Genomic DNA, 25,146 nt, shown 5'->3' with positions numbered 1-25,146 from the left:
CGTCTTGGACTGTGCACTGAGAAGGGCAGTGGCACACGGGGCTGGGCTGCCTCTCACCAGTGGAGTAACCCTGGGCAAGCGGCCTTCCCTCTCTCAGTCCGGTTTCCGTTATGCAACAAAAACGGTGGAGGCAAAATGACGTCCAGGTCCCTTCCTGTTCTCATACGAGATTGTCCTGGACTGTCCATTCTGAGTTCCGAGTTTTAACTACGGCGTGTGCAGGGCGCCACAGACAAACACGGGGTGTGTCGCGGTCATTTAAGGGTCTACCCGCAGCCTCGAGGAGGTCGGCAGTGCTTTCCAGCTGCCGTGATGACTTGTAGGGGTGGGTACAGAAGCGCAGCAGGGTTCGAGGGGTCCCGCAGCTGTGTTTGGGATGTAGCTGGGTGGGCGTCCCACAGAAGGCCCTGCGTGGCAAGGGACTGGGAGCACGGCCAGGAGCGCAGGGCTGGAGGTCGAGCGGGTCATCCAGCCCCTCGCGGCTGGGACCCTGGAAACATCACGAGCCCGAAGCCCAACAGACATTCCAACCTTTCGGGCCTCGACTTGCCCCCAGCGAGCGGCCGGCCGAACGGCACCGGCCAGGCCAGCGCTGGAGGCAGGGACTCGGCTGCGGCCCAGAGCAGCCCCGCCCAGGAGATGCCAGACAGGCTGGAAGCCGCGGTGGGAGGTTGGGTCGGCGCCCAGCCGCAGCGGGGCGGGCGGGGCGGAGGGCGGGCCCACGGCGATTGGTGCCCAGCCCTCCGCCGCCAGCCAATGGGTGGCGAGGGCGCCCCGGGGGCGGGGCGGAAGCCGAGTCTTAGGCTCTGTGACGCGGCGCCATCGCGCCGCTGTGCTGTGGACGACGCGTGTCCCGGTCGGGTGTCGGAGGCCCAGCCAGGTATCCGCGCTAGCGCGGAGGGGCCGCGGCTGGAGCCGGGCCCGGGGTGTCCTGGCCGGCGGCCGGCGGGGCGGCCGACGCGGTGGACTGCAGTCCCGGGTCGGGGGTCCGGGGGTGGGGGAACGGGCTGAGGGGGCGCGCTGGGCCTCGACCGGGGGGCAGGCTCCGCCTCTGCGGCCGTTTTACGTGGCGGGCGGCGGGCACCGCGGGGCCAGAGGCAGCGGGCGGGCGGGCGGGCGGGCGGGCGCGCAGCCTCGGCGGGCGGGGACGCGGTGCATCCCGGCCGGGAGTGGCGGGCGGGCGAAGGAGGCAGGAGGCTGAGAGACGCTGAGGATGTGGCACCTCCGCCTGCCAGGGCAGGCGGAGCCGGGCCGGCCCTCGGCCCTCCGCCCTCCCGGCCCGCGGCCCCCCCAGCGCTCCGAGGTCACTGCACCTTGGCTGCGCGCCTTCGGGTTTGGAAGAAGGTGTTGGGCGCCGGCGCGTGGGGAGGAGGCTCTGGCACCGCGGGCACCGCGGGGACCCTGGGTTCCCGAGGTCTACCAGAAGGCTGCATTCTGGATGTGGGAGAACTGCTCAGTTAACGGGTGGCTTTCGTAATGGGGCGGAGGGCGCCGATGGAGAGAGACCCTTGAAAAGGGTTCGAATCCTTCCGGGTAGCGCCTGGGCCCTGCCCCCAACCTGCTGGTCTCTCCCCCGCCCCCAACATCGTTTTCCCCTCCAGTCTGTCCAAATAAAAAATTGCAGAAGTAGAGCCTTATCTGTAGTAACGTGCAGACTAATTGGATGGTGTCAAGGGATTGGGGCCAACAGGGTTTTCAAGCATGAAGACTTCATCCTTAGGGGTCTTTGCGAGCATCAGTAAATTCTGGTTGAAATCAGTGGGGCACTGGTTCTCAGGAACCTGTGGTCTCCACCTTTTGTAACTCTTACTTTTTGGTTTCTGTTTTACCTCTTAGGTAAATAAAGGGAGGTGATATATTCAGGGAGGAACGCAGGCTTGAGTTTGAAATGAATTGGGTTTAATAAATTACTAATCCATAATTTTCTCAATTCTAAATCTCTTTGGGTTTGTAAGTTTCTGTAAGTAAACTGGTTCTCTCAGTTGGAACCTGGAAGTATTATTTATGTAAACCATATTTGAAATGAACAATAGACTTCTTTCATTAGAATATCTCAGTTTCATCTTCAGAGAATCTAGTTCCGGATTATGAAAAAGATGCAAGTATGAAAGTAGAGTTCCTCTTTTTTAAAGATTTTTTTATTTGAGAGAGAGAGGAGAGATAGTGAGAGACTACCAGGGCCAGGGTGGGGGGTGGTGGTGGTGGAAGGGAGAAGCAGGCTCCCTGCGGAGCAAGGAGTCAGGGAGGGGCCAGGCCTCCCTGATCATGGACCTGAGCCCAATGCAGACCCTAACGACTGAGCCACCCAGGCGCCCCTTGTTTTTTGTTTTTTTTTTTTAAATGAAGCATTTTAAAAATGTTAATTCCAGAGTAGTTAAAATAGTGTTATATTAATTCCAGGTGTACAATGTGGTGATTCAACAGTTGCATATATTAGCACTCAAGGGAAAAATCTTTTTTTAAAAGAAGATTTTATTTATTTGAGGGAGTTCTGCGGGGAGAGGGTCAGAGCGAGAAGCAAGCCTCCCTGCTGAGCCGAGAGCCTGATGCTGGGCTCCATCCAGGGACCTTGGGATCATGACCTGAGCCAAAGGCAGATGCCCAAACGACTGAGCCAACCAAATGCCCGATAAATGTACTTAAAAAAAAAAAAAAAGATTTTACTTATGACAGAGGGAAAGAGAGGGAACATGCACATGAGCACGCGAGGGTAGGAGAGGGAGAGGGGGAGGTGACTCTGCAGAGCAGGGAGCCCAAGGTGGGTGAGGTGAGGTTCTATCCTGGGACCCTGAGATCATGACCCACTGAAGGCAGCTGCTTAACCAACTGCACCACCAGGTACCCCTGAATCTCATATATTTTAAAATAGAGGAATTGGGGCATCTGCATGGCTCAGTCAGCTAGGCAGGTCTTGACCTGTAGGTGGTTGAGTTCAAGCCCGCATTGAGCTCCGCGCTGGAAGAGGAGCCCACTTCAAAAAAAAAAAAAAAAAAAAAAAAGGAATGGGCCAAATTTTGGAGGTGTGTGGAGGGTGTTGTCTGGCAGAGCCAGTCCTTTTTCAATAGTAATGGTTAAGATGTTTGTGCCAATGACGCACTTGAGTTGAATTTTAGCCAGATTACGTACAAAAAAAAAACCCCAAACCAACAAATTTTTCTTGGCAGAACTTAAAAAAAAAAACAACAACTGTATTTGTGAATGGTTACCTCAAGAAAAGTAAATATTTGACCAATATAGGATAGTCACATTGCAAGTAGAATATTTTAAGTGGCTTTAAAAATTTTTTTTTTTTTAAAGATTTTATTTATTTGACAGAAAGATCACAAGTAGGCAGAGAGGCAGGAAGAGAGAGAGAGGGAAGCAGGCTCCCTGTGGAGCAGAGAGCCCTATGTGCGACTTGATCCCAGGACCCTGGGATCATGACCTGAGCTGAAGGCAGAGGCTTAACCCATTGAACCACCCAGGTGCCCCTTTAAGTGGCTTGATGAGCTTTGATGAACTTTTTCTAAAGTTTTTCTTTTACAGTTATTTTAAAAAACTAGTATTTTGTAGTACATGCTAAATTAGATGAATTTTCAAAATGCAGCCTTTTATGGAAATTCTGTTTTAGGTATGTTTTCATGGAGACAGGATGGACTAGATGGATGGGAGTAATAATAGCTTGAAGAAGGGCTTTGTGAATTACGTAGGTTACTGAAAACAATGTCAGAATTTTCAAGCAGTAGCAGTTTGCTGTCCTCCCCTGCACGGACCCCCACCCCCTGCCCTGAGTGTGGGCCTTGGTTAAACGCATGACAACAGCCTGCACTGGTCAGGCTTACACATACTATTTTGACTCTTGAAGGCCGTTAAATTTAATGAAATGAACTTTTTTAAAATAAGTTTTTATTTAAATTCCAGTTAGTTAATGTACAGTGTACTTAAAACTTTTTTTTTTTTTAAAGATTTTATTTATTTGAGAGAGAGGGCAAGCAGGAGGAGCCGCAGAGGGAGAAGGAGAAGCAGGCTCCCCGCTGAGCAGGGACCCCCCCCCAAAGTGGGGAGGACCCTGAGATCATGACCTGAGCCAGAGGCAGATGCCCACCGAACTGAGCTACCCAGGTGCCCCAGAAGGTTCTTTTTTTTTTTTTTTTTTTTTTTAAAGATTTTATTTATTTATTTGACAGACAGAGACCACAAGTAGGCAGAGAGGCAGGCAGAGAGAGAGAGAGAGGAGGAAGCAGGCTGTCCGCAGAGCAGAGAGCCCGATGCGGGGCTCGATCCCAGAACCCTGGGATCATGACCTGAGCCGAAGGTAGAGGCTTTAACCCACTGAGCCACCCAGGCGCCCCCCCAGAAGGTTCTTTAATAGAAATATTTGTACAGAATCTGGTTACATCATCATGTACCTACTGCGGGACTTTTCCCAGTTGAATACCCAGAGTTCATCTTTAAAAGCCTTAAGAATAAGTATTGGTAATGTTTGAATGTTACTGTTTTATCAGTAAGTTGTTATTTTTTCAATAAGACTGTCTGAACTTCACAGATAAATGGATATTTTATCTCTTTTCTATTGCAAATTAGCTGAGCAAATAACTTCTTGTATAAGGTGAAGACTGTTGGGGCCTGTGGGTGACTCAGTGGGTTAAAACCTCTGCTTTCGCCTCAGGTCATGATCCCAGGGTCCGGGGATCGAGCCCCACTTTGGGCTCTCTGCTCAGCGGGGAGCCTGCTTCCTCCTCTTTCTGCATGCCTCTTGCCTGCTTGTGATCTCTGTCAAATAAACAAAATCTTAAAAAAAAAAAGATGAAGACTGTTGAATTTAGATAATTTCAAAAATTCCTTTCACTTGCAATACTATATCAACCTGTTAATCAACTTAAAACATGCGAGTTAGGGGATGCCTGGGTGGCTCAGTGGGTTGGGTCTCTTGTCTTTTCCGCTCAGGTCATGATCTCAGGGTCCTGGGATCGGGCCCCACATCGGGCTCTCTGCTCAGGAGGGAGCCTGCTTCCCCCCTGCCTACTTGAGATTCTCTCTCTGTCAAATAAATACATAAAATCTTAAAAAAAACAAAACCAAAAAAATCATGCTAGTTAGGGGGCACCTGGCTGGCTCAGTTGGTGGAGCATGTGATGCTTGATTTTGGGGTTTGAGTTTAAGCCCCACATTTGGAGTAGAGCTTGCTTTAATAAAATGCTAAGTAAGAGGGTATTTATTTTTTTAATATGTCAGCTCATTTCATACTGTGTCTCTGCATGCTTCTTTCTAGTCACAGAGCTGCAGACCTTAATAGCAAAATCATTATAGAGAGGAGTTTTTATTTTAGAATTCGACCCTGTCTCATACAAATATACTTCTAGATCTACTTGCTGTAATCCAGGTTGCACTTCCTAGGGGAAATGACCTCTGCCTTTCTTTTAACCACAGACTGTTTTCTCAGAGCTTCTCAAACACTACTTTTCCCCTTAGTTTTGTTTTGTATGTTGCCTAAGCTTTTTCTCTATCGAATGTGACAACTTAGGCAGACATTCAGCTCCGTTTGTAGCAACTCTTTTGCTGATTATAAACGTGGGAAGAAGTACAGATGAGTAGAAAGATAATAACAGTGAACATTTTTGTGCCTTTTCAGGTAGTTTTTTCATTATATGACTTCTTTATTTATAATCTTGAACATATTTTATGTATGTTTTTTTTTTTCACTTAACCACATCCTAAAACACCTCTCCGTGTTGTTATACTACAATTATTTTAAATGACAACACACTGTTACGCATGTGATTATGTCGATCCATTCTCCTGTTGATGAACATTTTTTTTTTTTTTTTTTTTTGCATGAATGTTTCTCTGCATTCCTGAGTATTTATGATAGAATTTTAGGAGTGAAGTCACTGGTCTAAGAGTACAAACCCTTCTGAGGCTGTGATAATGGCTATAGTTCTTTTCTTTTCTTCTTTTTTTAAAGGTTTTATTTATTTGACAGACAGGGATCACAAGTAGGCAGAGAGGCAGGCAGAGAGAGAGAGGAGGAAGCAGGCTCCCCGCTGAGCAGAGAGCCCGATGTGGGGCTCCATCCCAGGACCCTGAGATCATGACCTGAGCCGAAGGCAGAGGCTTTAACCCACCGAGCCACCCAGGCGCCCCAGTTATTTTCTTTTTTAAAATATTTTATTTGAGAGAGAGAGAGCCCAAGCAGGGGCGCGGCAGAGGAGGAAGAATCAGGCTCCCTACTCAGCTCAGATTTGGGACTCAGTGTGGGGCTCCATCTCAGGACCGTCGGATCGTGACTTGAGCTGCAGACAGACACTTAAATGACTGAGCCACCCAGGCACCCCTATCGTTCTTTTCAAAAGGGGTTTTAGTTCAGAGTACCATGATGGAATGCTATGTTTTATTGCTAATTTGATCAAGGCAGAAATTGTGTTAATTTTTTAGTTGGTCATATAGAACATTAATTTTTACTGCGTTCAGAACATAAAAGGCCAAGAAATAAAGTTAAAATCCATGTTTTAGACTTCACAGTAGTATTTTAGGGAAGTTCTGTATCATTTTGTATAGCTAGACCTTGCATTTTACCAGCCACTCTCCCGTGTCTGGAGTTCCTATATAATGTTCCTCTCCCAGATAAAACCCGGTGAGAGCTAGGGACTTTCTCCTTAGGAGAACACACTTATGCGAACGATTCTGCATTTTATTTCAGGAGTTATTGGACCCTCTGAACACCATCCCTGGAACTCAGATTAAAAATCTGTATTCTCATCTGAACCGTGGGAAGAAAGGATAGTCGGTGAGTCTGGGCAAATGGAGTGCTGGATTTTGTTTAGTAACTGTGAATTCCTGAACATACTGGATTTACCACATCGTGCCAAGCTGAAAGGGAAGTAAGCCAAGCTCCAAGTATTAAGTTTTTGCTAATTTGGCAGCTCACATTGAGTGCTAGGAGGTTGTGTGATTTGACTTGTCATTCATAGAACTCTGTCTAAACATGACTCAAGTAGTCTTCTTAAAAAATAGGTATAGACAAAAAATAAGAAAAAATATAGACATAGTTAAGTGTACTTAGTGTTTGGCAACTTAAAAAAAATAATTTATTTATTAATTTGAGAGAGAGAGAGACAGAGTGCACGAGCGAGTGCGCCCACCTCCCTTTGAGTGAGGCGGGAGGAGCAGAGGGGGAGGGAGAGCGCGGAGCCCCGCCCCTAAGATCATGACCTGTGCTGAAAGCAAGAGTTCAAAGCTTAACCAACTGAGCCACCCAGGGGCCCCTGGCAACTTTTAAGATTTTATTTTTTTGTTAGGAAGAGAGAGAGAAAGAGTGCACTAGCAGAGGGGAGGGGGATCAGAGGGAGGAGAAGAAGCAGGCTCCCCACTGAGCAGGGAGCCCAGTGTGGGGCTGATCCTACCTCCTTCCCTGATTCGATCTGCGTGCTGGGGGGTCTGCCCATCTGAGCGGATCCTGCCCCACAGTAGTCCCTTTAAACAGCTGCTCAGTCCACAAGATCAGGTTCCACCTCTCTAGCTCCTCTGCTGTGCAACCTTGCCTGAGTCCCCGGAGTGAATTCCTTGTCCTTGATATTCTCTCAGCACCGATGACTTAGAAAAAAGTACGTGTGCTTAATAAAGAACTCTCGAGGGGCGCCTGGATGGCTCAGTGGGTTAAAGCCTCTGCCTTTGGCTCAGGTCGTGATCCCAGGGTCCTGGGATGGAGCCCCACGTCGGGCTCTCTGCTCGGTGGGAGCCTGCTTCCTTCTCTCTCTCCCTGCCCCTCTGCCTACTTGTAATCTCCGTCTGCCACAAAAAAGAAAAAAAAAAACAACTCTGGAGTGGCACAGAAGAATGTGACAGTCAAAGCCCCTGACCTCCCATCCATAGTTTTTCTTGGTTTTCTTACCTATTATCCTGGCCTCCTTACTTCTGGTACTTCGCACACCCCTGCTGTAGTCCTTGTCAGGTTTGACTCTAAACACGTCCACGCTTATTTCCCTTAAGCTTCCCAGAGCAAGGACTGGGTCTTTGTTCTCCCTCCTTTTCTTGACTGGTTGGCGGACTTCGGTAAATGTTCGGCACGTGGCGGGCTGACAGACGCTGACTCCGGGAAGACTCTTACTCTCACTGCTTCTCTCCCTTGGAACAGGTGGGCGCTTTTCCTACTTGAAGGGCACGATGTTTTCCAGACTAGCTCATCTGCAGACTGTCGCTGTGCTTCGCCGTGGAGTTCATTCCTCAGTGGCTTCTGCTACGTCTGTTGCGACTAAAAAGACAATCCAAGGTCCTCCATCTTCCGATTACATCTTTGAGCGAGAGTCTAAATATGGGGCACACAACTACCACCCTTTACCTGTAGCCCTGGAGAGAGGAAAAGGTACATTTTGAATGAATCCAATGCCCCTTCTCTCTTTTGCTTGAAACCTTTTATAAAAATGGCTTTTCAATTTTTTCAGTAGACATTTGCCAGATGCATTTCTATGTGGCAGATACGGTGAATTCAACATTTAATGAGTGTCTAGTGCTTGCTGTCTTAGGTACTTGGGGGGAGTACGAAGATGAACTCATCCAGTCTTTGTCATGATGGACATTGCCAGGAGGGAATGTAAGATCCTTAAGGAAAGTTGGCTGGTGAGGTAGTGACTGCCGGCCTTCTTCACTGCAAAGATACTGTTTTGCCCTTTCGAATATCTTGTGGGGACATGATTGGAGACTCTGCAAACTTTTACTCACACTTCTGACATCCATTAATTATTCTCTACCTGAATAAATGATTACTGATATTTGCCAAGTGGTGATTTAATGCATGTTTTGAAATAATAGCCTTAACCTAATAAAACCAAAGTTTATTACTTAGCTTTGGGCCAGAAGATGATGTATCAGAGTATTAAACATCTTTATCATTTGCGGTATTTTATTTAGGACCAGCACTGTAATCTAGATTTTGAACAACTGAAAATCTAGACTTCTATAATACAAATTTGGGAACTGTTTGTAAAAATATTGTACTGGGGCACCTGGGTGGCTCAGTGGGTTAAGCCTCTGCCTTCGGCTCAGGTCATGATCCTAGGGTCCTGGGATTGAGCTCTGCATCAGGCTCTCTACTCAGCGGGGAACCTCCTTCCCCCCTCTCTGCCTGCCTCTCTTGATCTCTCTGTGTCAAATAAATAAATAAAATCTTAAAAAAATATATTATTGTACTAGCAGAGTGCCTGCGGTCAAGTCCTGGTTCTGTATGTGCCAGCTTGGGCTAATTCTAAATCCCAGCATCTCTTTCCATATCTTTGTACTGTAGGATGGTCACACTTTTAGGGTTTTTTTGTTTTTTGTTTTTTTCAATAGGTTTTCTTTGATGAGATAAGGCTCAGCAGCACCTAAGACAGCATGTTAAATACACGGTAGAAGTTAGCTGGTAGGCTGCCCAATATATTTTAATATCTATAGTCAACTTAAGAAATTTTTTTAAAGCACACATAACTTAAAATGTACCATTTTAATCATTCAGTCCAGCACCATGACGTACATACTCAGTACTGGAGAGCTGTCACCTCTAGCTAGTCCTGGGACTTTATTACCCGCAAAGGGCCCCTTATACCCATCAAATAGTCACTCTGCAGTCTCCCGTCTCCCTAGAAGCTGCTGACCTGCATTCCGTCTCTGGATTTGCCTGTCCTGCATGATGGAACGGCCGCAGCATGTGGGCTGCTTACGGCTGAATAATCCTTCCTCACGCGGGTAGACCACGTGTCGTTGATCCATTCGTCAGTTGATGGACATTTGGGTTGTTTCCAACTCTTGACTATTGTGAGTAGTGGTGCTCTGAGCATATGTGTACGGATTTTTGTTTGAACACTTGTCCTCCACTCTTTTGGGATTTTTGTTTGAACACTTGTCCTCCACTCTTTTGGGATTTTTGTTGGAACACCTGCCCTCCACTCTTTGGGGGTATGTACCGGGCTGTGGATGGTAACTTTCTGTGTGACTTGCTGAGGAGGTGCCGGCCGTTTGCGACAGCTGCTGCGCCTTTTACAGTACACGTGAGTTGCGGTTTCTCCTTGTCCTGCCAACACTTCTTCTCTTTTTTCTCTCTCAACCATCCTTATGAATGTGGACGCTATCCCTGAGGTTTTGATGTGCATTTCTGTAGTGATCGAGATACTGAAGCATCTTTTCATGTGCTTTTGGGTCATTTGTATATCTTTAGAGAAATGTCCAATCATGTTCTTTGCCCATTTTTGAATTGTGTGTGTGTTTTTTAAAAGATTTTGTTTGTTAGAGCAAGAGAGAGAGAGGGGACAAGAATGGGGGAGCAAAGTGGGGGGGCAGAGAGAGAGGGAGAAGCAGACTCCCCACTGAGCAGGGAGCCCCATGCTAGGCTCGATCCTGTGACTCCAGGATCATGACCTGAGCCGAAGGCAGCCACTTAACTGAACCCATGAATTGGGTTGTTAGTTGTTGAGTTCTAAGTGTTCTGGATACTAGACCCTTAGCAGATGGGTATGTGATTTGGAAGTATATTTTCTCTTTCTCCTTCTGTTGATAGTTACAGTCAACTAATCATGATTTTTCTGTTATGTATTAACTTCTGGTTTTAAATTCCAAACCCCAATTTTCTAGGAGTGAGGGTATCACTCCAGAGTTTATAAAACTTTTCATGTTACGGTGTTCTTGTTAAATGTGTAATTTCAAGCAGATAAAATATAATTCCTTATAAACCAGATTATTTTTAACCAACCTGACTATGCTTGAGCTAAAACATGATTAACCACAATTCTGTATTATAAAGTAAAGGTTCCTGTGTGGGTATTCAGAAGGCTTGCCAACAGTCTTAATCTTTGAACTTTATGTAACTCGGTGATTTTCTAAAATGACTCTCTCTATATATTTAGGTATTTACGTATGGGATGTAGAAGGCAGAAAATACTTCGACTTCCTGAGTGCTTACAGTGCTGTCAACCAAGGGCATTGCCATCCAAAGATTGTGAATGCTTTGAAGAGTCAAGCAGACAAACTGACCTTAACATCCAGGGCTTTCTATAATAACGTGCTTGGTGAATACGAAGAGTATATTACTAAACTTTTCAACTACCACAAAGTTCTTCCTATGAATACAGGTAAAATATTTCTTTTTTACATTAAATAGCCAAGAAAACAATCATACTACTTTTTGATAATTTAAAATATTTTTTTAAACCAAAAAATTTTCTTTCTTGATAGGAGTGGAGGCTGGAGAGACGGCTTGCAAACTTGCGCGTAGGTGGGGATATACCGTTAAAGGTATTCCAAAGTACAAAGCAAAGATTATTTTCGCAGGTACGTGAAATTCAGCATTAACCTTTGTGATGTCAGCATATGATGTCATTACTGTTTCATTATCACTGGAGTATTTCCAGTGTTTGCTTCATCTGTGATACGTTATTTGCTGAGTGTTTCATAAAAATTGAGAGATTTTCCAGGGCTCTTTCTACAGATTTCTACATAAATGGGATTTTTCCCTGTTAAGTGACTCCCTAGTCCGCACTCCCTAAAGTGAGTGACTATATGATTTATTTATCATCTGTTTATCAGAATTTTTTCATAGCAGGTTTCTCATTAATTAGATGGTAATTAATTAGACGGTAGAGCATTTTTGGCAGTTCGTTGATTTTGTGTTGTGTTAGAGTAGGGCCGTGTCCTAGGTGTGATATGGAATTTGAATCTTAGTATTTGATGTATTATTGTATCATGTCCTCAAAAGCTGTTGGAAGAGGAGGGCTGCAGTTGCCCTGGACAGATTCCTGGGAAAGGTTGAGAGGAATGACTTGAGTACTGATTCAGGGGATAAAGAGTTACTTCAGGGGCAGCTGGGTCGCTCAGTGGGTTAAGCCTCTGCCTTTGGCTCAGGTCATGATCCCAGGATCCTGGGATTGAGCCCCGCATCCGGCTCTCTGCTCGGCAGGGAACCTGCTTCCTCCTCTCTCTCTGCCTGCCTCTCTGCCTACTTGTGATCTCTGTCTGTCAAATAAATAAATAAAATCTTTAAAAAAAAAAAAGTTACTTCAGAATCATCTGCTTAAGGTTTTCTCTCTCCCTCTTGCCCTCCCCCCCCCCCACCGCCTTGCGGATATTTCCTCTTCATCTCCCCCACCCTACCCCATATTGGCATCTTACTTATTTAAATTTTGCATTTAGTTTTTGATGTACCAAAAGGTGTGTGTAATTAATGTGGACAACTTGCCGAGCTCAGAGATAGGTGTTCACCCACGAAACCACCATCCAGTCTATGCCGCCACCCTTTCCACCACCTCTAGAAGTTTCCTTCTGCCCTCTTACTTGTTAGAACTAGTACTTTTCACTCATTTTTGCAGTTGAAGTAGAATCACCATACAGTGTCCTGTTAGCCGCGGCTGTACAGTTTAGTGATGGAGCAGTTCTGTGCGTCCTCGGTGCGCCTCGTGCTAAGTGTGCCCTTGATGCCCTCGATTTCACCCATGCGCCCCCACCGGTAACCACCGGTCTGTCCTCTGTGTGATATAATCTGACTCTTGGAATCTTTATAACGGTGTTCCATTGAAAGGTTCTGACTTTTTTGTAAAGTTCTGATTTTCATTTTTAAAAAAATAAAGTGCGGGGGGGCACCTGGCTGGCTCAGTCGGTTAAGCCTCTGCCTTCGGCTCAGGTCATGGTCCCAGGGTCCTGGGATCGAAGCCCTCAGCGAGGCGTCTGCTTCTCCCTCTGCCTCTTCCCCTCCCCCTTCTCATACACACTCTCCCTCTCAAATAGATAAAACTTTTATTTTTATTGTTTTATTTACTTATTTTTAAAATTTATTTGACCGACAGAGATCACAAGTAGGCAGAGAGGCAGGCAGAGAGAGAGAGGGGGACGCAGGCTCCCTGCTGAGCAGAGAGCCTTATGCACGGCTTGATCCCAGGACCCCGAGATCATGACCTGAGCCGAAGGCAGACGCTTAACGACTGAGCCACCCAGGCGCCCCAGCATAACTGTTTCTTGCAAACAACAGTGGCATTTCCTGGAGATTGTCATTCTTACAGACTGTATTAGTCTTTTAAATATTAGCAAAAGGTACAAAGGTGTTTTCACTTGAGTGCTGAAGCAGTTGGTGAGTCAGTGGGGGTAGAGACAGAAAGGCTGTTCCCAACTGAAATTCCCTTACACCTGCAGAGTAAGCCTCAGAGGAGACTGCTGGCGCTGCGTGGGGGAGAGCACCTGGTCTGACTGGTGCACTTGCTTTTCTTTTTCCTTTTTCTCTTCGCTTCTCTTTCTCTTTTTGGAGGGAGTGTACTCGCGATGTAGAGGGAAGGGTAGAGGGAGAGAGAAAATCTTTTTTTTTTTTTTAAAGATTTTATTTATTTATTTGACAGAGAGAGATCACAAGTAGGCAGAGAGGCAGGCAGAGAGAGTGAGAGGGAAGCAGGCTCCCTGCCGAGCAGAGAGCCCAACGCGGGACTCGATCCCAGGACCCTGAGATCATGACCCGAGCCGAAGGCAGCGGCCTAAACCACTGAGCCACCCAGGCGCCCCGGGAGAGAGAAAATCTTAAGCAGGCTTCATGCCCAGTTAAGATTGAGCCCATCGTGGGGCTCATTCCCACAGCCCAAGATCATAACCTGAGCCAAAATCACAAGTCGGACACTTAACTGAGCCACCCAGGGACCCCTGGTGCCTTTTCTCTTGAACAAGCCTGGTCATATCAATGTTCTGTGACTGGTGGACAAGGAGAGTGGGGATCACTCATAGGAGAGTGATCCTTTGCAAGAGTGGTGTTTAGGGATGCTTTAAGCCAAAATACAGTAATTCAGTACTAGGTTAACTGAGCTGGTGCTGGTAGAGGTGGTAGAAAGCTATTAAAAAAAAAAAAAGTCCAGGGTTATTGGGTGGCTCAGTGGGTTAAAGCCTCTGCCTTCGGCTCAGGTCATGATCTCAGACTCCTGGGATGGAGCCCCACACCCAGCTCTCTGCTCAGCAGGGAGCCTGCTTCCTCCTCTCTCTCTGCCTGCCTCTCTGCCTACTTGTGATCTCTGTCTGTCAATACATAAATAAAATCTTAAAAAAGTGGAAAGTGGGGGAACCCCCAGGCCTCTCCATTATTCTACATTGTTTCTTTCCTTGCTTGAATGTAACCCATTTGAAATTATCTTTCGCATTTGCTTTACTCTCATTCAGGTTATGGTGTTTCTTCTCTCTGGCATTTAAGCAAGCTCCATGATGACCCCTCTTATCCCCAACACCGAGAGCACTGCCTGACCTATGTAGTAGGGCCTTAAACTTATTAATGAAATAAATTAATGGGTAAAAAGATGTTCCTGAACAAAGAACAATGTCAGCCATTTAGCACATTATAATACCAAGGAAGGCAGAATTGGAAGTGTTTAGATTGCCTGAGGGTGTTTTTAGAAGATGAAATTTAAAATTCATTCTTTAGTGTTGGGTGTTTGAAAGGAAAATACTAATTCTCCATAAAGGATATTCTTCTTCTCTTATTACTATTATAAATCCACTGTGTCTAGAAAAACATGTGTTGAATGCCTCAGTTGTTAGGGTTTGAGATTACTGAAAGAAAAGACAAGTGTTGGGGCGCCTGAGTAGTTCAGCCTTTAAGCATCTGCCTTTGGCTCAGGTCATGATCCCGGCATCCTAGGATCGAGCCCTGCATCGGGCTCCCTGCTCCTTGGGAAGCCTGCTTCTCCCTCTCCTACTCCCCTTGCTTGTGTTCCCTCTCCACTATCTGTCTGTCAGATAAATAAATGAAATCTTTTTTTTTTTTTAAAGATTTTATTTATTATTTGACAGAGAGAGATCGCAAGTAGGCAGAGAGGCAGGCAGAGAGAGGGGGAAACAGGCTCCCCTCTGAGCAGAGAGCCCGATTGGAGCTCGATCCCAGGACTCTGGTTGGATCATGACCTGAGCCGAAGGCAGAGGCTTTAACCCAGTAAGCCACCCAGGCGCCACTAAATAAATGAAATCTTAAAAAAAAAAAACCCCAAAACTGACAAGCATTTATCCTCTGGGGCTATGTATTATAGTCCAGAGGTTCAGTAGAGGAGTGCCTAAAGTAGCAATGGCAAGGCCCGGCCTTGGTGGTGTGTGAGCCATGATGTTTAATATCAGGGTTTTCCCCCTTTTTTCTTCTTTCCCTAATATCAGGTTTTATTTTAACAAGTAAAAGCTCACTGGAAGCTCTATAAAGCAAACCTGCATTTTTATTTTATTTTTTAATTTTTGAAAGATTTTATTCATTTATTTGGCAGAGAGAGATCACAAGTAGGCAAAGGGGGAAGCAGGCTCCCCGCTGAGCAGAGAGCCCGATGCGGGGCTCGATCCCAGGACCCTGAGATCGTGACCTGAGCTGAAGGCAGAGGCTTAACCCACTGAGCCACCCAGGCGCCCCACAAACCCACATTTAAAAAAAAAACAAACTTATTAAGGTATTTTTTGGGGACAGTGCTTACTAAATCTGGGGGTTTGTTTGAAGGAATCTCTTGTTTATTTTTCCTTTTCAGCTGGAAACTTCTGGGGGAGAACTTTGTCTGCTATCTCCAGTTCCACAGACCCAAGCAGTTATGATGGTTTTGGACCATTTATGCCAGGTTTTGAAATCATTCCGTACAATGATCTGCCCGCTCTCGAGGTATCATACTTAGCACCACAGTGCTTTAGCTCAGAGTAAATGTAAATGAAATTTACTGAATGTGTGGATTGAAAATACATGTGGGACTGTAATGAATGTCTGTCTAACGTAAGTTGGGCCAAGATTTCAGACTGGTCTCTGGAATGGTCAGTTAGTTTCCGGCACGGGGAGGTCAGGTACTGTGGTCTGTTCCTGAGAACCAGCTACTTTCCCTCCATGTCCTGTGTAAGTGATTTGGATAGTGTATGTTTAATTACTTTATTAGATAAAATTACTCAGTTTCAGCTAGCCTTTTCAAATTATGAGTGTAGGACTTCTAAAATAAAGAGTCACTGAAAATGTCTTTAAAGCTATGTTTTTGGGGTGCCTGGGTGGCTCAGTTGGTTAAGCATCTGCCTTCGGCTCAGGTCATGATCCTGGGGTCCTGGGATAGAACCCTGCATCCGGCTCTCTTCTCAGTGGGGAGCCTGCTTCTCCCCCTCCCTCTGCCTGCCGCTCTGCCTACTTGTGTGCACGCTCTCTCTCTCTGTTAAATAAATAAAATCTTAAAAAAAGAAAAAGGGGCACCTGGGTGGCTCAATCGGTTAAGTGGCTGCCTGTGATTCAGGTCATGAACCCAGGGTCCTGGGATCAAGCCCTGCATCGGGCTCCCTGCTCGGCGGAGAGCCTGCTTCTCCTCCCTCTGTCTGCCTCTCTGCCTGCTTTGTGCTCGCTCTCTTTCTCTCTGTCAAATAAATAAATAAATAAATAAAATCTTAAAAAAAAAAAAAGGGAGAAAAAGGAAAGATAGGATAGAGTAGTTTAAAGCTGAAGTATTTGAAGCTTTTGGTAACCGAGTGTCAGAAATGTTGTATTTTGTGTGTGTGTGTTTTTAAGATTTATTCATCTATTCTAAGAGAGAGAAAAGAGAGAGCATGCATGTTGGTAGGGAAGGGGGAGGGGAGAGGGAAAGAGAGTCCCAAGCAGACTCTGCCTGGAGTGCAGAGCCTGATGTGTGGACTCAGTCCCAAGACCCCAGCTATGACCTGAGCCAAAACCAAGAGTCCGATGCCCAACGGCCCGTGCCACCCAGATATGTTACACTTTGACATCAGATAGAAGTTAGTACGAAAGCTTAATTTGCATGCTAATTTGCATACTTAATGTAAAAATACATGCAGCGTGTGATTGCCGATTTAACCCATTTTTAGCCTATTTAACCAAATAGGTTAAAAAAGGAAGTTAATAAAACGTATTTGTATTTTTTTGTAGCGTGCTCTTCAGGATCCAAACGTTGCGGCGTTCATGGTAGAACCAATTCAGGGTGAGGCGGGCGTCGTCGTTCCGGATCCCGGCTACCTGATGGGCGTGCGAGAGCTCTGCACCCAGCACCAGGTCACCCACCTTCCACCTGCCTACCTTGCTTAGGGCTGGGCTGCTAGGGTGGAAGCAGCGATGACATCACCTTTCCACTAGGGGGAGACTTCATTCTGAGAGCTTCAGAACTTTCTAGTACGCTCTATCAGTGGCCTGCACAGAAGCGTTCTTTTTGCTAGCTCTGGAAACTGGCCAAGCCCCGGCCCAGGCAGAGCTGCGGACTTCCCAGGCCCAAAGGTTGTTCCTTCCTCCCCTCTCCAGCATCCTGTGGTGGGAGCTTCCCCAGGTCCCTGGTGGTATCCCTCTGCTCCTTTCCTCTTCCCACCAAGCTAGTACGTATTTAAGAAGAAGTAACTGTTTAATAAATGTCTGGAATAAGCAAGTGAGTTAATGTCTTCCCAGAGAGTAGTTCTATCCAGACCTTGCCGAATAGGGCAGAATGGGCCTCAGGGAGGGAGTGGACTTTTATAGGAGGTAATTGTGGGTCTGCAGATTTTCATAGGATGCTGCCGAAGCTATGCTGGTAATTCAGAGATTCTCACAAATCTGAGGGAAAGTCAGAATGACAGATTTGTGTGGTGAGGAGTTCACTGTTTGCCCTGTGGAAAGAGAATCAGTAATGAATGTATTCTGTTGTTTTCCAACAGGTTCTGTTTATTGCCGATGAGATACAGACGGGATTGGCCAGAACTGGCAGGTGGCTGGCTGTGGATTATGAAGGCGTCAGACCTGATGTGGTTCTTCTGGGAAAGGCACTTTCTGGTGGCCTGTACCCTGTGAGTTGAAGGTTCAGCCTCTTTCTCTAGTCACTACTCCTGTGACGTCTGTCCTTCACAGGGCCCTGGAAAAAAGTGCACTGCAAGACACCTGGAATGTGTAATAGAAACATTTCAGGGTTCCAGGGGGTCGATACGCTTAGTTAACTTGAATGGGAGAACAGCCTGTACCTTGGAATTTGCTGTGGGGTCTGTTTTGGATGGAAACATTTTACCCCAAAAGAACTTCTCTAGAAGCGTGTGCTTTTTCCCACTGTTCGGAGACCTAGCATGACCAGTTGTCTGCAACCATGACTGATTCATGCAGAGGTTGGGGAAAAAGTAGTGTTTTGTCATAGCTTCTTCCTTGAGTTTACTGTTCAGACCAGTCGCTGGTACTGGATGGCCAGTAAAGGCTCTGAATGTAGCGTAGCGCACGACATGGTTTTCTAGGCAATTCAGCCAGGCGTTTCACTTTGGAAGTGAAAGGAGTTCTAAATTCGGTCATTGCAGAAAGCGCTTTCCTCTTGGTTCAGAAATGCTCTGGTTCAGAGCCATGGAAGCGTGCCTGACGAGCTCACACGGGGCCCGGGGCATCACCAGTTTGTCCCTGGTAGCTTCAGTGAAAGATGTGTAGCCCTTGTTTGTGGAAGCTTCATGTCACATTTTTTTTTTAAGATTTTATTCATTTATTTAACAGAGAGACACGGCAAGAGAAGGAACACAAGCAGGGAGAGTGGGAGAGGGGGAAGTAGGCTTCCCGCTGAGCAGGGAGCCCGATGTGGGGCTCGATCCCAGGACCCCAGGATCATGACCCGAGCTGAAGGCAGACGCTTAATGACTGAGCCACCCAGGCGCCCCTCATGTCACTTTTAATACCAGCTTCATAAGTCCTTGTGTTCCCGGTGTGCTGAGAGCGAGAACGGTTAGTCTGGGAAGTGACTCGGTCGGTCCTGAATTCTCTGTCTTGCAGGTGTCGGCGGTGTTGTGCGATGATGAAGTGATGTTGACCATTAAGCCGGGGGAGCACGGCTCCACGTATGGAGGAAACCCGCTGGGCTGCCGAGTGGCCATCGCGGCCCTGGAGGTAACCGCCACTTCAGACTGTTTGTCTGGTGTCCGTTTGTCTGGGTAGTGTCGATGTGACTTTTAAGTTTGAGCCCACGGACGTAATGAGAAATTAAACGAGATTGCCAGAAATCATAGAACACCAGTCCAGAGGAGGGGCTGCAGGGGCGCGGCATTCTCAAAAAGTGATTCAGCCTTGGTCAAGTAGATGGGAATCTTTGGCGTCTTCCAAGTTGTAGTTGGGGCTTTCGTCCTAGAGGCCCATGGAGCTTTCGTTCTGTGATCAGACCTGGCCCATGGGGCTAAATTTTTTTTTTAAAGATTTTTAAATTTATTTTGAGAGAAAGCGAGAGAGAACACACAGAGGCAGAGAGAGAAGGAGACTCCTGCTTAGCAGGGAGGCCAACACGGGGCTGGATCCCAGGACCCTGGGATCATGACCTGAGCTGAAGGCAGCCACTTAACTGACTGAGCCACCCTGGTGCCCCTCTCCTTTTTTTTTAAAGTGTAGATTTGAACACTTTTAGACTTATTCCCTTAGGAACCTACCACGAGGCACAGAATTATGTGATGTCCAAGGAAGGGCTTTTTAGGGGGGAAAAAGTAAAGGAAACTATTACAGTTTAAAAATTAAAGTATATTCAGTCTATTGATTTATTCAACTAATAAGATATCACTTGCATTAAACAAATTTTAACTCTTATTTTGCTGTGAAATCACATTGATGATGGATTTGTGACTAAAGCAAGGCTCTGTTTGAGCTTTTGTATGTTTAGAAACTAAATTGGTTGGGCCACCTGGGTGGCTCAGTTAAGTATCTTGACTCTTGGTCTCAGCTCAGGTCTTGATCTCCAAGTCGTGAGTTCAAGCCCCATGCTGGGGTCCACACCAGGTGCGGAGCATACTTAAAAAAAGAAAAATGAAACTGGTATACAGGTTGGAAAGCAGGAATAAAAGTTCAGGGACACCTGGGTGGCTCAGTATTAAGCATCTGCCTTTGGCTCTGGTCATGATCCCAGGGTCCTGGGATCAAGTCCGATACCTGGCTCTCTGCTCTGTGGGAACCCTACTTCTCCCTCTCCCATTCTGCCTGCTTGTGTTTCCTCTCTTGCTCGCTCTCTCTCTGTCTCTCTCTGTCAAATAAGTGAATAAAATCTTAAAAAAAAAAAAAATTCAGTGACTTGGTCGTGTTCTTCCTTTGCTTATCGTCCACGTTCCCTTCCCTTCCAAAGAACAACCTAAAACAGGACAATCTTAGCATTTGTGTGATTTTTCTTTCAACACAGGTTTTAGAAGAAGAAAATCTTGCCGAAAATGCAGAAAAAATGGGCAATATCCTGAGGAATGAGCTCATGAAGCTGCCGTCTGATATTGTCACTGCCGTCAGGGGGAAAGGATTACTAAATGCTATCGTTATTCGAGAAACTAAAGGTACGGACACAGACATTTTACTCCAGATGTTATTTTTATATTTTATCCGGTTATTGGGTTCCCCTGTCGGAAATTGTTGACCAGGTCTGTTGGGCAGAGTCGCTTCTGACTTCTGTTAATGGTCTTTGGAAATGGAGCCCTTTGCTCCAGGTAGGATACGCACTCCGTGACGTCACTTGTTACACTGCCCTGGGTGAATGACGCAGCCCTCCGAGGCGGCCGGTGATCTGCTGGTGCAGCCCGCGCACCGCAGTTTCTTGGGAAGCTTCCTCTTCGCTGTCTTCCCCGCCTCCCTCCGCACGTCAGTAAGTGGCAGGAGCAGCGGTCACCGTGACGAGTGCCGGTGACGGTGGTGATCAGAGACGCCCACCGCGCTTCCAGAGTGTGGGCTCTCTCAGCGCTTCGTCGGGACTAGCCCTCAAGGGCTCCCTGCCGGATTTTCCCTGGTAACCCTTTCTTTTAAAGCAGCGATTCCGACCTTGGCAACGCTTTAGAATCACCTGAGGAATTTTCACTTTCATTTTATTTTATCAAAGCTTCCTTTTAGAGGGAGAGCACGTGCAGCAAGTGGGGAGGGGGTGAGGGAGGGAGAGACTCTCAAGCAGACTCTGCAGGGCTCAATCCACGACCCTGATACCATGACCTGAGCTGAAAACTTAACCCATTGAGCCACCCGGGTGCCCCTGAGGAACTTTTATTTTTTATTTTTCCCCCTGAGGAACTTCTAAAAACTTCATCCAAACCTAGCCTCCCCCAGAGAGTCTTGATTTAATGGGTCTGGGGCAGGTCCAGGCATTGGCCGTACCCTTTCGGTGACTCGGGCGCACAGCTAAGGTTGGGAATCATCCTCTGAGGTGAGCAGAGTCTCTGTCCACAAGCTCAGGAAGCAAATCCGTTTGAGGAATGTGTAGTGTTCACGGGGTTTGAGTAGTGCTCATTCCCTGCCAGCTAACTTCTCTGTGTCCTGCCCAAAGTCTTTTTTTGCACTGGTTCCTCATAGTTAATATGACAGCCTGGTCTTTTTCATTTTTGGAAAAATGAGCAAATCTGTGTGTCTGATCGTACCATCCAAACCTAGTTATGCACTTGCTGAAAAATAACCTCATTTTTAAAGAATAAGGACAGAGTGAGCTTGCAACCCCAGGTGTCTTTCTTTAGTAGGCCCTGGCAGTTTTCTTCCGCCGGGCGGCTCTTGCCCGTCTGTACCGCGAGGGGTGCCCAAAACCCGTCTTTGATCAGCGCACGTGTTTGACCATTTTTCTTCAGATTATGATGCTTGGAAGGTGTGTCTGCGGCTTCGCGATAACGGACTTCTGGCCAAGCCGACCCATGGCGACATCATCCGGTTTGCCCCTCCGCTTGTGATCAAGGAGGATGAGATTCAGGAGTCGGTGGAAATCATTAACAAGACCATCTTGTCCTTCTGAGGGGAGCGACTGTTCTCAGTGGTGCCCGTGCAGCTGGAGAGGGCAGTCCCTGCGAGCTCTGTAGCGTCCCTGTGCCTCATTTGGGCATGCACCACTCCCCAGCGTCTTCAAGGACTTTTTAAATATACCTTTTTTTTTTGTTCATGCATAATAGAATGGCATTTATAAACACACAGTTTGCTGTGTAACGTGACTGTAAGAGAATGGAATGGCCTCTCTGATTAAGTTTCTGTGTGCGTGTGTTCTTTCTGGAAGTGAAATGTACCTACTGTATATAGAAAGCCTTTTAATCAAGCCCTTCAGTATAATTTATATGTTTTTATAATTTCCATACTGAAACAGATGTTTTGTATTTGAAAAAGTTACATGGGGTCGAGCGTGGAAGACTTGCTTAACCTTATAAAGTTAAATTATAATCATTGAATTTTAGGAAGGATTAATCGTTAAGCTTACATAAAACACTACGATTTAAGGAAGCTTCATACTGGCCAACACCAGGGTGTAGCCCATGAATGTCATTTTTAATTAGAAATTAGTGTTTAACGTTCTCAAATTATATTTTAAGTGATATAATTTGTAAGAAGAGTTTATTTTTTGTTTTTCCTTAAATTTAAAGTGAAGCCTCTATTTAAAGTGTCTGTTATGATGGCGGTGTCACTGATTACCTAACATTTTTAAGCTCTTCGAGAATGTTCTTTACTGCTTGTGTTTTTCTAAGAGCATTTCAGTGTCTTTGATGATATTTAGAAAAATAGAAATTATAAAAAGAAAGTCTTTTTCTTCCCTTTGACAATAATTGCTTTTTTCCTGTGCTTATACTGGTATTTACCATTTTTATTAAAGTATCCTTATTATGCATGGTATTGTGCAACTTTTTTTTGTCTTTTTTTTTTGAACATAGTATCTTGGAGGCTTTTCTGTGTCAGTAATTTCAAGTTTATCTCAGTCTGTAGGGACTATCATGTGGGTGTGTTATTTCATATTGGGGGACACTTGGGTTGTTTCTAGTTTTTCCTTTAAGCAAAGCTTGTGTCTGCTCAATGTTTTCACAGTCTGTGTTTGTGGAGGTCTCTAGAGGTGGATTGCTGTGTCCAGGGGAATGAACTTTTATTTATTTTTATCTACTTTTAATTTTATTTTGACTTTTAAAGATTTTACTTATTTATTTGACAGAGAGAGAGAAAGAGCACAAGCAGGGGGAGTGGCAGGGAGAGGGAGAAGCAGACTCCCCACCGAGCAGGGAGCTTAACACTCCCGGGATCGTCCTGAGCTAAAGGCAGACTCTTTACCAACAAAGCCACCCAGGCGCCCCTATTTTTGTTTATTTTTTTTAATATTTTATATCTAAGTAATCTCTACAGCCAACAAGGGGCTCGAACCTATAACCCTGAGATCGAGAGTTGCAAGCTCTGCCTATGGAGCAGCAGGTGTCCTGGGAATGTCTTTTTTCCCCCAAAGACTATTTATTTGACAGAGAGAGACACAGCAAGAGAGGGAACACAAGCAGGGGGGAGAGGCAGGCAGAGGGAGAGGCAGATTCCCTGCTGAGCAGGGAGCCCGAAGCGGGGCTTGATCCCAGGACCCTGGGATCATGATCTGAGCTGAAGGCAGATGCTTAACAACTGAGCCACCCATGTGCCCCTCAAGAATGAACTTTAAAATGTTGGAGTGCTTGTGGCTCCCTGCCCGCCCCAGGTTCTAAAGAGTTACCGCACAGCAGCATGGGGTTCATGACTGACTGTGAGCGGTTACAGGGGGGTCTGCGCTTACCCGTGGCAGTGTTTACTGGTCTGGGTGCGGGTTTCTTTCTTTCTTTCTTTTTTTTTTTTTTAAATATTTTATTTATTTGACAGAGAACACAAGTAGGCAGAGAGACAGGCAGAGAGAGAGAGAGAGAGAGAGGAAGGAAAGTAGGCTCCCTGCTGAGCAGAAAGCCTGATGCGGGGCTTGATCCCAGGACCCTGAGATCATGACCTGAGCCGAAGGCAGAGCTTGGAAGTTTGAAATTTGTCTCAGTGGGCTAAAACCACGGTATCAGTGGGGCTACATTCTTTTTGGAGACTCTAGAGTTGAATCTATTTCCTTGTCTTTCCATCTTTTTTTTTTTTTCAAAGATTTTATTTAGTTATTTGACAGACAGAGATCATAAGTAGTCAGAGAGGCAGGCAGAGAGAGGAGAGGAAGCAGGTTCCCTGCCCAGCAGAGAGCTTGATGTGGGGCTCGATCCCAGGACCCTGAGATCATGACCTGAGCCGAAGGCAGAGGCTTTAACCCACTGAGCCACCCAGGCGCCCCTGGGTGGGGCTTTCTGACTGAAGTGTTGGCAGGGGCTCGGCAGGTCTGTATGTCACATGGCGCACTGGAGCGTGACCTTCCTCCTGAGACCTTCAGGGGCTGTCAGTTCTGCATCCCGCGTTTGCACTCCAGGGCCGGGGACCCGTCTCTCAGCCTTCCCTCCAAACCCCGGGAGGCCCCTAATTGGACCTCCAGGTGGCCTTAAGGCTTCACGTGAGCATCACTGGGGCTGTGGGAGGCTGAGGGGTGGGACCCAAGCGCCAGTAAGTTTCAAGCTCCCCAAGAGGATCCTGTTTGCAGTCGGGGTTCAGAAACCTGGCTCAGGGCTCTTACTAGAACGCAGATCCAGATTCGGTGTGAGCTGCACTGAGATGCCGCATTTCCAGTGAGTGCCCGGGGGGCCCCTGTCCCCGTAGATGCGGATGTGATGCTGACTTCAGGCGTATGACCACCAGGCCGGTCTCAGGTCAATGGGCATTCTCACCCATCCGAGAAACCCTGAAGCCTGGGTGAATTTAACAGATCCACAAGATTCTTGCTAGATCCTTTGTGGGCCTAGTTTGAGAAAGGACCCTGTAAGAAAGCACAGGGTGCTGTGGGGAACCGTTAGAACCCTGCATGCGAGAAGGTGGGATGTCAGGGAGCCCCAATTCCTTTGGCATCCCTGGAAGAAGGGAGGAGCAGAGATGTGGGATGACGCCAGATAGACGAGGAAAGCATGCCGGGCCATGTTGCAGACCTGTTCACCCAGTGCATGCTTACTGGTTTTCTAGCCATGCCTGCGGGGACTGTGGGAGGGGGTGAGGGGTGGGGTGGAGAACGAGACCGAAAGACCCAGGTGCTTGCTTCACTTTACAGTTTGTGGAGTGAGTGGGGAGCTTGGTGATGGGGAGCCCAGGTAGTGAGGAGGCTGGAAGGAGGTAGAGGCTCTGGAATGTGGGAGCTACAGACTTGTCTTTAGAGTCTCAATTCTCCCCTCAGAGGAAGTGGGATAATTAATAACTTTCTGGAGAGGTCCGAGCGTTAAACGTGATGGGATGGGAAAAGTCCCCGCACGGGGCCTGGCAGAGGCCTAGAGGAATCTGAGTTGCTAACCTAAGAGGAGCAGGTGCGGCCTAGGGACTGTGATCCCACTCGGGTTCCCGCCACTCTCAACGGGAGGAAGAGGGAACCTCCAAAGGAGGGTGCTAGCCAGAGCGGGAGAGAAGGGGCAGAGTTG

At 46.8% G+C, this 25,146-nt stretch overlaps 1 protein-coding gene across 1 annotated transcript; it reads left to right on the top strand.

Moving 5' to 3' along the window:
- The first annotated feature begins 792 nt into the window (after positions 1-792).
- OAT (ornithine aminotransferase) lies at positions 793-22,490 on the top strand. The gene is made up of 11 exons (XM_046026985.1): positions 793-880; positions 6,680-6,766; positions 8,114-8,341; positions 10,854-11,078; positions 11,182-11,277; positions 15,468-15,595; positions 16,847-16,969; positions 17,599-17,727; positions 18,680-18,793; positions 20,061-20,205; positions 21,472-22,490. The coding sequence occupies exons 3-11, from the start codon at positions 8,143-8,145 to the stop codon at positions 21,630-21,632; spliced, it is 1,320 nt and encodes a 439-aa protein (XP_045882941.1). The 5' UTR covers positions 793-880; positions 6,680-6,766; positions 8,114-8,142; the 3' UTR covers positions 21,633-22,490.
- The last annotated feature ends 2,656 nt before the right edge of the window (positions 22,491-25,146 follow it).

Source organism: Meles meles, chromosome 13, assembly GCF_922984935.1.
Source record: "Meles meles chromosome 13, mMelMel3.1 paternal haplotype, whole genome shotgun sequence".
Lineage (NCBI taxonomy): Eukaryota > Metazoa > Chordata > Mammalia > Carnivora > Mustelidae > Meles > Meles meles.
The sequence above is the reverse complement of the archived record's forward strand: the minus strand, read 5'-3'. Positions and strand labels throughout refer to the sequence as shown.

Excerpts from the sequence above, each read along its gene's own strand:
- OAT (XM_046026985.1), top strand. The coding sequence starts at position 8,143 with ATGTTTTCCAGACTAGCTCATCTGCAGACTGTCGCTGTGCTTCGCCGT. Across the intron at positions 8,342-10,853 it reads AGCCCTGGAGAGAGGAAAAG|GTATTTACGTATGGGATGTA; the intron begins GTACATTTTGAA and ends CTATATATTTAG. Across the intron at positions 18,794-20,060 it reads TGGCCATCGCGGCCCTGGAG|GTTTTAGAAGAAGAAAATCT; the intron begins GTAACCGCCACT and ends CTTTCAACACAG.